This window comes from Culex quinquefasciatus, chromosome 2 (assembly GCF_015732765.1).
Source record: "Culex quinquefasciatus strain JHB chromosome 2, VPISU_Cqui_1.0_pri_paternal, whole genome shotgun sequence".
NCBI lineage: Eukaryota > Metazoa > Arthropoda > Insecta > Diptera > Culicidae > Culex > Culex quinquefasciatus.
This window is the reverse complement of record NC_051862.1, coordinates 103,643,034-103,654,637: the sequence shown is the minus strand read 5'-3', so window position 1 is coordinate 103,654,637 and position 11,604 is coordinate 103,643,034. Positions and strand designations below refer to the sequence as shown.

General features: G+C 45.8%; 2 protein-coding genes across 4 annotated transcripts; one reads left to right on the top strand and one right to left on the bottom strand.

The window, feature by feature from the left end:
* Positions 1 to 2,310: 2,310 nt before the first annotated feature.
* Positions 2,311 to 3,934, bottom strand: LOC6031386 (putative U5 small nuclear ribonucleoprotein 200 kDa helicase). Its single transcript, XM_038256980.1, has 2 exons — positions 3,490 to 3,934; positions 2,311 to 3,416 (listed from the first exon to the last, which is right to left on the bottom strand). The coding sequence occupies exon 2, from the start codon at positions 3,251 to 3,253 to the stop codon at positions 2,954 to 2,956; it is 300 nt and encodes a 99-aa protein (XP_038112908.1). The 5' UTR covers positions 3,254 to 3,416; positions 3,490 to 3,934; the 3' UTR covers positions 2,311 to 2,953.
* A 5,720-nt stretch (positions 3,935 to 9,654) lies between these two features.
* On the top strand, positions 9,655 to 11,275 carry LOC6052267. 3 transcript variants are annotated; one of them, XM_038256978.1, is made up of 3 exons: positions 9,655 to 10,077; positions 10,161 to 10,884; positions 10,951 to 11,275. In XM_038256978.1, exons 2-3 carry the CDS (start codon positions 10,503 to 10,505, stop codon positions 10,986 to 10,988), a joined length of 420 nt encoding a protein of 139 aa, XP_038112906.1. In that variant the 5' UTR covers positions 9,655 to 10,077; positions 10,161 to 10,502; the 3' UTR covers positions 10,989 to 11,275. The 3 variants fall into 2 exon arrangements, 2 of the variants coding, with proteins under 2 accessions (XP_038112906.1, XP_038112905.1); XM_038256977.1 differs by having other exon boundaries at positions 10,161 to 11,275.
* Positions 11,276 to 11,604: the final 329 nt, after the last annotated feature.

Genomic DNA, 11,604 nt, shown 5'->3' with positions numbered 1-11,604 from the left:
CGGTGGCTTTGCGTTCAGCAGATCAGCGCACAGATTAACAGCAGCAAGCAAGCAGACAGACTAACCGACAACCGACGTCGGCGGCACGCCGTCGAACAACAACCGCAGCCCTTCAAAGCATCCACCCCCGCAACGAACAGACGATCAATCACAGCAGAGCAAGCATGGCGAATTTACACCAGCAGACGGTAGCAGCACATCCCAGTTCCAACCCAATTTCAAGGTCGACCTGTTGTCGATCGACGCCATGTTGATGCCACCTGAAAAGAACATCAAAAATCAGCATTTTGCAGCACACCACGACACCAATCAACCCCAGAAGTGTCCCCAGCAGCAGCGCGGCATCCAGGTTGATCGTCCAATGTCCAGTCCGGTCCAGAAAGCAGCAAATCCGTGGCGAAATCGATGCATTTTCGACTGCAGCGAAATGCACGATGTTTACAGCCCAGCAGAAGAACAATATATATTGTCCGTGTTCGATCGACGGCCGCAGCCGCGATCGTAGTACATAAGCAAACAAAAAATCTGACTTGACCTAGGGTAACAATAGATACAGTAGAAGTAGTACATAAGTGACGAAGATAACGGATAAGAGATAAGGAACAGAACCAAAACAAATCAGTGGGAATTGTAGTAGTAGTTGTAACAGCGAGAAGAATGTTTGAATCAGAGTGATTCCAAGGCGGCCGGTATGATCGCGCGAGAGATCAAATTCCAAATTCTACCAGCCTAAATGTGATCCACAAATAAATGTTATTCCGTCCCTGTCTGTCCCTGAAGTGAGCAGAGTGAGCAGAGGTGATCCTCGCTCTTTTTGATTTCTCCCCGGCTCGCTTCTCATGTACTGTCCCCTTTAGAATATAGTCAGTAATAAACCGACGACACGACAAGACACTCGGTGCAAAAATCTGATTTAAAACAGGTCCCACCGTGAATCCCGTGAAATCACCGTGATTGACAAAAGTCACGGTAAATTGAAAGACCCCTCGGGTTTTGCTTAAATTTAAATCAACTCGCAACACTGTTTGAATGTAAATATTTACATTGGTCATAACCTCATTCACTTTTTTGGAAAATTCGCAGGTTCAAGATTCTTTCCCGGCGTTTCTAACGCCGGAATTTGGTCTCATTACGGCATTGACCGGTGCCCTGGCCAAGACGCGAAGACGACGGAAATTATGTTATATTCAAATAACACGCACAGCGCACGAAGCATCCCTCCGATGACTTTAACGGCCTCTTCCGAAACACTTCCGTTTTTAACAGCGACCATTTGGCTTGAAGGAGATTCTAGAATGTCTGGAGGACAAGGTACCAAAACGGTTGGAGCTGCTCAGGCCGTACGAAGTTCCGGAACCGTTCCGAAGGACTATCCATTTTTGTCCTAAGAATTCTAGCTTCCTGCTGCCGGAACTAGAACTTATCAAAAGCGGATCGGTTCGTTGAGGCTGGCGTAACCGGCTGCAGGTGCTTAACCAGATTTAACACGACAATCTGTATGGCATTTCTCGGGACTGGCTCTTGGAAACTAGGAAGGGGAACGATTGTGGCGCGTCAGCTGTCGGAAGCCGTGGATAATTCGCGGGATATTTGCTTCAGAAAAACTGGCTTTGCTGGCAAAACTTTTTTCCCGGAATGGTCTACTAGATTATTGGGGATTAGTTGATGCTCCCGAGAAAAACGACGGTAGAGTAGATCGAGTTGTCGCGAAGGTTTCTTCCGTTGGTGTATCACGTTATAGAACTACTCAAGAATAGCTTTATCGAAAAGGATCCCAAGAAGGTTCTGGGGAAAGAGAAGAACCGAATAACAAGTTTTAAGTAGTTCCAGCTGAGTGAGGCCGCCCACAACCATTGCCACTTCGGACGCGGCCGCTCGGTTGTTCAAGTTCTAGGGTGGGTTCTATGGGTGGAACAGGTACTTAAGTAACAATTTCTTAGACGACTGTGGCAGTGCCAAGAAGATTAGCTACCTGTTCCCTTTCTCAAGCTTTGGTGCCGCGAAAGTGACGGAACAATGGCAGGCGACCCGAAACAGCTTTTACCGGTTATCCAGTACGATTTGCTCGACGAAATAAACCACGGAATTTCGCTGCTGGAACGCCTAATCGATTGCGGTTACTAGGACGAACCCACCGGATGCTACGATCAGCGCGTCATGATGCTAGAATGTCCGCTTTAGGGTGATCGCATCAGATGCGGGACAACTTCCGACCATAAAAAGCTCTGGTCAAATTCCCCGACCACGTGTTCTGCAAGGGTCATCGCGACAACGGTTCCACCAGTCTACCAGTACGCCGAGGACATCATATGAACGGAATCATTGTCAAGAAAACATCCCCCCCTCCACCCCTGGAGTTTTTATTGCATTCTACAACGCCTCTTAACGCACAGTTATCACCATTTCCAATAAACTCCGTCGTCCACCTGTAGGTTCCCGTTGTTTCGCCTTCACTACAACTTTTCTGCAGCATGATCTGTCCTTTCAGCTTCTCCGACTGCTATTTGATCTTCTCTTTTTCTCGTCCAACTGCTGGTATCGTTGATCGCGTTTTTGGGCACGGGCAGCCCGCTCGTCTTCGCTGGTCGAGTAGACCATCGTCAGTCTACTCGTAGTGTCAGTCATAGGATAATCTACCCGCAGTTTCTTTGGCAGACCTCTACGACCGGTGTGCTAGCCTCCGTCATGCCCTGCAGGTCAAGCTGCTACACAGCTTGGTGTACTTTTTTCGCCGCGCTTTCTGCCGATGATGTCCCACTTTTCCGGCGAGCAAACTGCGTTGAGGCAATCTGTTCCCGACTAAGCTGATGATGTCCGGCCAACTTGGACACGCGTCAGAGTCGCGATGCGTTTGCCAAAGTTACCCACTGTTTCCTGTACGAGCGATCGCATCGGCGCGATATAGATAATCTTGAACTCGTCCACGTTGATCGTTCCGTCGTCGTTGATGTGCTTAAAGATTTCGCGCATCATGGTGGCAAATCTGCGTTCGTTTTACCGGCACTGGTTGAGGCGCAAAGTAGAGATTTACATCGCTCTCGAGGGCCGTCTTGTACAGGCGACTTTCGATTCTGTTGAGCGTTTTGAAGCCAGCGAACACGGGTTGCACGTACTTGAGCTGCTTATCGATGACCATCAGTCCCATTGCCTCTTCGGAGGGTTTTGGCTTTACCGCCAGCACGTAAACTTTTTCGTAACCCTTGCGCTGTTCGCAGAAACTTCTTTTTGGCAACTGGCACCGTTTGTTTGCCATCAGATGGGATCTCTTTTCACCGTCGTAATCATCCAACTCTTGCTGTCCCGTGTCCAGCTGGTGCAAGAACTTCGCCAGGAACGCCAGGTGCAAGAACTTCGGCCTTTTCGCGAATATCAATCTCACTTACGCTCTGCAACGAAGTCGTCCAGAACAGAATAATCTGAAAAGAGAAAATCAAAACAGTCAAACCTAAGCAAATGGACCAGCTGTCCCAGTATGTAGAGTGCTTTTACCTTCTTGCCTTCCTCGTTGCTGCCGAGATTTACCGCGTGAATCATTCCGTTGATCTCCTTCGTCCATCACGTTCCTCGTCGCTCTCCTCTTCCGACCCGTACGGTCACTCCGACGCCCGCTCCCGCAGCGACAGCCGAATCCGTCCTAAAGTCGGTGATCTTATCCTTAAATTGGCCAACAACGCGTAATCATCCGAGATTCGTTTGAGTGGCCACCGTGGCCATATAATTCCACTCCGGAGTAAAAGAACCAGGTTGGGAAGGAATTTGACGACGTTGCGAAAAACAAACAAAAAATGACATTTCTAAATGTCAAAGTAGCAGTGCTCCTGATTTTATCATTTTTTTCAGGGAAACGTCAGTTCGACCGGTTTGACGTTTCGAGTTCCAAAGGAAGCGGAGGGGTAAGCCGATTTGGTGCCCACTTTTTGGAAGCGAGTGGCTTGTCGTGTCGTCGAATAAACCGTTGACTACGCCAGACAGCTACGCGTTTCAGAATAAATTGTGTAGTTTCTGTTCGCGCAATAAATTGTTTTAATCAGTGCTAAACGGTTTATGATTAGTGTCCGAAATTCCCGAACCGACCACACGCGCGAACATTTTTTATTTACCCCTGCTCGGGATTGGGGAGTTCGTTGAACAATTTGCTTCCAACGTAGGTAACCCGGTTCTTGCAGAGTTCTGTGTTGGACCGGGGAATCCGAATATCCCCGTTTTGTCTTGTCATAGAGTTAATTATTTCGAACTCCAAATTGTGGTGGGTGGCATCATCCTTCAACATGTTCCACATGTGAACTAGTGTTTGCTGCATGTGTAGTCCCCGAACCGGAAGCACAGTTTCCGGAGCGTCAATATAGAGTTGGCGTGTTGGGTAGAAGTAGGGTTTTGCAAGAATTGACTTCAGACAACGGTTTTGCAGTGTCTGGAGTTCACGTAGTCTGAAAGCGGCAGGTGTACCCCAGTTCGGTGCGAGATACTGCAATCTAGATTATATTGTCGCCGCGGCACTAAACCGAATTAAGCGAGTTTAACTCTCGCGACGATTTTCTGTCGCGAAATATCTGTCAAACTGTTTTGAATCAGTGTGTTACCTTTTTTTGTTTTGAATGCTTGGTGTTGCTTGAGTCGTTGAAAAAAATCGTGGAGTTCTACTTGGATTTATGAAAAATTGGGACAATTATGTTTAGTTAGTGATTAAAATCATATGTTCCGGAACATTAGGGGTTCAAACTAGCATCCGAATTGTTTTCGTTGGGTCATGTGATGATTTTGAGTTTGTTCCCAGCTTTAGGAGGAGACACAGAATATCAAAAGTTTTGATCACAATCTTGGGCTGGGTTGCTATCTGGCCTCAACAAAATTACCGAGTGACCGTCAATCTGGTCCGTTAGTACCGTCACGAGTTGATCCGGTTGCTGATTTGGTGGGCTCATGAAAATATAAAATTTTGATTGACCTTTTGAAACATTAACGAACGTACTCGCCGTAATCAGCCTTTTTAGGCTTGTACTTCATGGAATTATACATCAAATTCACGCCCATAAAGCGATTCCTGGCAGAACTTTTGTTGCGGCGCTAGTCTCTTCGCAACTCCACTTGCGAAATTTCAGTTTGGTGCCGCGGCGAAATTTTGTTTTGGTTTTGAATGTGACATTTGAGATACACTCAGAAAAGAAACAACCCAAAATTGCTTCGCGAGATGAAACACACTCGCGCTGTTATTACGATTTATTTCCGAAATCACAATACAAGGGCGAAGTACAATTTCAACAACCAAACAGATGGTATAAAAGAAGCTAGTTTCCTGATGACTCCGCAGATTGGCGCTATACAACGTTTTGAGTGCTGGATGTGCGCTTCCCATGACAAGGTTTCGTCCAAGACAAGTCCAAGGTACTTGAAGTGGGAGACTCGCTCGACCACTTGGTTCCCAAACCTTATGGGACTCAGCTCTGGAACTCTTCGTTGACATGTATGGAACATAACAAATTTTGTTTTGCTTACGTTCAGCGACGGGTCTAGCTCATTTCCCCGAATGACATTTCCCCGAATGCCATTTCCCCGAAAATCATTTCCCCTAATTGGTCACATCCCCGAATACCACTTCCCCTAATCAGCCACATCCCCGAATGCCATTTCCCCGAATATCATTTCCCCTAATCGGCTATATCCCCGAATGCCATTTCCCCTAATCAGCCATTTCCCCGAATGCCATTTCCCCGAAGTGACACTTACGCCAATTGCCGTTTATTTAAATTTAAAATTACCCGAATTTGCATATCCCCTAATCATCATTTTCGCTAAAGCCGTTTTCCATGACTAACAGTTATTTTCTTTCTCAATTTTTCTAAGCTTTTTCGGGTATGTTGTTGATTAAATGTTGTAAATTGGGTAGTAAAGCCCTTTGTCAATTTTTATGAACAACGGTAAGAAACACGATTAATAACCATTTCTGATAACTTTTTTTTAATTTTTATGCAAAAAAAGTTATTGACAAGACAACATTTTTTCGATGGATCAACTATGGCCCCCCTGGATCGAGCTGTCAAGTAGAAGCTTTTCTGCCAAGAAGGGCCGTGAAGTGAATTTTTAGAAATTGAATTAAAAATCCATTTTAAATCCTTTGCGGTCGTTCAAAGGGTCATTGTACTTAGTAAAGCTTATTTTTCTTGTGAACAATAATATCACAAATTTAAGCTTAATTTTAGGACCCAATAACTAGTTTTTTTGATGTTCAATTAACATTTGTATTCAACCGCATGATTAGATGCTGTTTTTGAGAAATTTGCAAGGATTTTTTTTTCGAATTTTGTTCAAGAACGCAAAAATTGAACAAATAGGTACATAAGGCTGGTACAAATTTTAATTGAAGTTTTTGTTGATTATACTTTTCGCCAAATCCCAAACCAGCAATGTGATTAAAATGATCAGTGTGAACGGAGTTTTACTGATACGGGGTACTACGAAAATCGCACGGTATGATTTTGAATCATAAAAAATAACAAAACTTCTATTACATTATTACTATCATGTCTATAAGAAAAAGGTATTTGTTTTGAGAATATATAAAAAAATTCATTGTATTTGAATGAATAGTACCAAACCTTTCAACACCCTTTCCCCCACAGACAAACAGACGGGACACTCGAGTTCGGAACCATCGTCCTTCAATAACCGAGCCAAAACGGTTATTTCAAATGCAATTTAGCTTCGGCATCCACTCACCCGGCGCTGATGGCGCTGCTGTCGTGACAGCTCGCCCGTCTTTCCTCAGTGTGTGTAATGTGTTTTTGTTGTTGTAAAGTTGAGCGTGAGCACGTGGCAGCAAATGAAAACAAAACAAAATATGATAGAATTCAGGAATTCTAACGGTGATCCACATTCCAGGCTTTGCGGGACAAGATTGGGGCAGTTTCGACCAGGGTCAGATGAGTCCGCTACTGCGGAGAAAGCCAGATTCTGAGGTGAAGTCATCTCCTTCGGAGCAACCTGCTTATCCTTCATGGATTGCTATTCAGATTGCTGCTGCTGGTCGTCCTCTTGGGGATGTTGCGTCGATCGTGAGCGCCACTCAATCTTCATCCACAGTTGTTCTGTTTCGATGTAAGAGTTTGCGGCAGCGTTTTTTGGAATCTTTGCGACTTTTTTCATCTCATTCGCCACTGCTGCGCCGTGGACACGTTTCCCGCGGATGTTTCGAAACGCCCATTTTGGGAGCAACGGGGAGGACCAGTGGTTTGGTCTCTGTCGTTGTGGTTGTGGTGCGTCGTTGCTGATGCTGCCGCATGGTTTGGCCGTCATCTTCAGCCGTCGGTGTTAATTTTAATTTTTATTGCATCGAGTACTGACGACAAGCAACAACAACATTATTTAGATCAGGTGTTGATGTTTACAATCGTTAAGGATTGATTGTCTCACGCATACACTGACATGACACATGACAGTAATGGGTTTGTATTGGTATGTTTGGGCTGCGCTTCGGCATAAGCTCACCAGGCAGCGCTGGCGTCGCCGTGATTTGGTGGTTTGATGAAGGACGATGAATTTCAAAAATTATTTGTATGGAGAGTCACGTCTGTTTGTCTGTGCTTTCCCCCCTAAAATGCTACGTCTGTTCTGAAAGAAGCCAAAAAGAAAGTTGATCATTCAAGGCCAATACGAACCTTTCAAGAAATATTATATGTAGTTTGATGTGATAAAAATTGCCATCATTTTTTTTCTTATACAGTCGGATCTTTGGCTGTCGATCTTCTCGATATCAATAATTCTCCATCTATCGATGAATTCTTCAGTCCCTTCAATCTGCATACTTCAATTATCTTCATTCCTCGATATTTTCCCTTGCTTGACGGATCTCTTCCTCGACTGTCCCTTGGATTCTGTTTGCTTTAAAAATCTCTTCCGGTTGTCAATAATTTCAGTTTTCATGGCTTGCATAAACATTTTTCTTGGCGAAACGAAGCTTTAAATGGTGTTTGACATTAGTTTGTTTTTGTTTGATGGACGTTGCCATGATTCTCTTCCTCGACGGTCCCTTGGATATTGACAAGCAGGGAGTCGACTGTAAAATGCTATTTCCCCGAACGCGGTCAAGCCGAAATGCCCGGTGCCCAGGAGCGCGCGGCGCAAGACGTTATGAGCGGGGATACTACCGGCGTCATAATTTTCAAGAATCAAAACAGGTAAATTTATCTGCGATTGAATTTCAAAATAAGTGGGTTACAGGCTCAAACACGGGCTCAAACCATAAAATAGGTTCTGGCACGGTAAACAGAAGAAAGTCCGGCTGAGCTCCTGTTTGAAACGGGTTCCGATGCAGATCTTTCGATGGGGACTTTGAAACTTGTCGTGGGAGCCGAATGTGTTTTGTCTCAGCCGGAGGGAAAATAATTGGTGCCGACAAACTTGGTGATCTTCAGGGGAGCGCCAGCTTGCTGGATGTTTTCAAACAGGTTAAATCACTGTTCGAGGATGATCAGGTTGAACGATTCCTTGTTCAACTTGTCGTGGGGAACAGTCGTTCCGGTTGTCCCGATATGCTGCGTACTCTGCTTCCAGCGGCCATGCAAAATGCAATCGTCAGCGTTCGTCCCGATTAACGAATCTCCGCACTCGTAAACGTTCAACCCGGGGACTAACCTTGTCCTCGTGCAAAACGACCAGCCAAGAAAACTCACCGTACCTGACCGGACCGGACTGGTGTCCTCGCTAATGCAGCTAGTTCATTTGATCTGCCATTGATGGAAGCGGCAAGCGGTGCTTCCATCGTCAGGCTGAAGCAGATGAACTCGCGCATCCACAGGGTTTCGGAAGTGGACCAACCCTTGCTATCAACATACCAATGATCCGCAGAATCACGATCGGTGCTAGTCCGCGGAAAATGAAGGAAAATTCTTTTTAAACACCATCAACTTATTTTAACAATAAAAACGTTGAACAAAGCGGGTGAGAACAGACGAGATGACGAAAAACGAAAACAAAGTAGTTTGATACGTTGACAGAAACCCAGAAAATCTGGCCAAAAATACACGTTATGGAAAAAATGCTCATTGAAATATACTAATGGTGTAGCGCCAACAAAAGTAAAAAGTAAGTAAGTGAAATATACTAAACTCCTTATTTACTCAGTATTCTTCCCGAAACGTGTTCCTCGCAAGTACGGTTGTTGTCTTGGATGAAAGGGTGGGCCACGGTCGGCTGGAGATACTCATAATCAAGTTCGATTCCATTCAAAATTAAGTTCGGATCTCGAACTGAAAATAGAGTTATCTACGTGCGCATGTATTGCGTGTACGTACACGAAAAATATTGGGGTTAAATTTTGTACCCTCCAGCAAAACAAATGGGGTGCTAGTGTGCGTGAGCTCAGCTTAGATAACTCTATGAGTGGTTTTCTGAACTTGATTTTGAGTGGATTTTTACAGTTATGCACCTTGCGGATTATATTTCTTCTCCGTCTGGATTTGCACCTTCCGGGTTGTCCGGAAGAGGCAAAAAACTTCCTTCTCCAACATATTTTGCAACGTCCGGACAATTCGGATGGCCAAAAAAATTGTTCGGACGTTGCAAAATATGTTGGAGGAAGAAGTTTTCTCTTTGTTTTTGCCTCTTCCGGACAATCCGGAAGGTGCAATCCCAGACGGAAGAGAAAAATAATCCTTTGTTTTGACATTTCAAATTGGTCGGAAAATGAAAACACGCTTTCTTTCAACAGAACTTCGTAAGTGATCACGGAATTCGCCGCGGACGGTCGGAACTGGTTCGCGGAATCAACGCGGACGGCTGTAACTGGTTCGCGGACCTGTCGTGGAGGAAGGAGTCGACTGGTCGCGGAATTTAACGTAGACGATCGGAACTCAACGCGGACGGTTGGAACTGGTTCGCTGAATCAACGCGGATGGTCGGAATTGGTTCGCGGACCTGTCGTGGGGGAAGGAGTTGGGGTTTATCCTCCTGCGCAAACCCACTCCCACTGGGTGGTGTCCAAATGGTGGTCCGACGGAAGCTGCAACTGCGACTGCTTGTAGTATCGATGACCGCAGCACCTCGGGTTCAATCAGTTTCCGCGATTGGACCGTCAGCTAACCGGTAAGTTGACAGAAATACTCAAACTTTTTTTTCATAAAAGTTACTTATAATGTAACCTTCCTTATTTCCCTCCATTCCTTCAGATACTACTCCAAGAGTCAGCTACGAGACAATCATCTTTCCATTTTGCCCACTCGCACGCTTCAGACGCCATCAGCTTTTGCAAATCGAGCTCAGCTGTCGGCAGCAGCAACTCACCGAAACACCTACGCCGGGGAGATGCTCGTGACGCACGACGCGACGAGGACCGCGTACAATCTGTTCAAAATGTGTCCCAGCCCGCAGTCGGTCGGCATCCTCGGCCAACTGGACAATTTTAATCCACCTAAAACGGACGAACTTGCTGCTGCTGAAGTGCCGAAGCAGAAGTTAGGTTTTGGAGGTGTTTGGGGCGTCGCTGGTGAGCAAACCAGCTGCCGGTGGAAATGACTTTGCCGACTATGCGGCGTTTCGATCGGAGCCTGTGCCAATGCCAGTTGCGGCGGCTGATTAGACGATGTTCGGTGGCCAAAACTTTCACCACGCCTGCGTCATACCGCGCCCACTTCTTACGCGGCAGTAACAATATCGACACCAGCAGCAGCGCCGGTCTAATCGACAGCGGAATACCAACTTCGTTTGCTTCTTCCTCTTTAGCAGCAGCATCCGCAGGGCATCATGATGAAGGGAATCACGGAGGACCGCACCACCACTATCAAGCGTCGCAAGTCGGCGGCGTGGACGGAGAAGGTCGGGGTCATGGACACGTAACCGGACCCGGTGAATCACATTGCGTTGCCGTTTGTGCTCAAGGACGAACCGCTGCAGGTAGGATTAGTTAGTGGTTAGGGAGAAGTTCACGAGTTGAACGTTTTTTTTTGTTTCTCCTCTCAGGTGGGTGCGTCGAAGGCACCAGGTTACTGTGGAACTGACGTATCATCGCCGATCAGCTCCAAAGCATCGAGCAGCACAACGACACGAATAGCAGTGGCCACATGCTGCGACACTTGCAACAGCAATTTCAGCCCGGCCGAATCCGTCGTCAAATGGGTAGAACGTCATCAAATCTCCACAGCAGTCAGATTCCTTCGGATCTGCTTCAGTCATCCTACCACATGAAACAGGCCGCGGGAAGCAATCTAAGCAACATTTCACCAACCCAAAACATCCTTTTCGGCAATTCCACCTTCGCAGAACCATCAATCGGCAAACTGTCGAACCAGTTGGGTAACACGCAGAAAAATTAAGCCTTATCAATTTGATAAATCACATTATCAACATTAATAAGTTTGAGTTATTGTTTTGATAACGTAGATTGATCGATTTGATAAATTTTAATTATCAAGACGATAATCTATATTGTTGTTTTGATAAATCAAATTATCGCTTAATTTTTTCGCATGCACGTTTCTTCCTGTCATCTAAAACATAAACAAAAACAACTGAGCGGGGAAGTGAGCTTGTTTCCATAAAAAGCCGCTGTATCCAGAGAATGTGGCCCCGGATCCCGTATAAAATCCAACGGATAAGTCGCAGCCGCACGGTTAA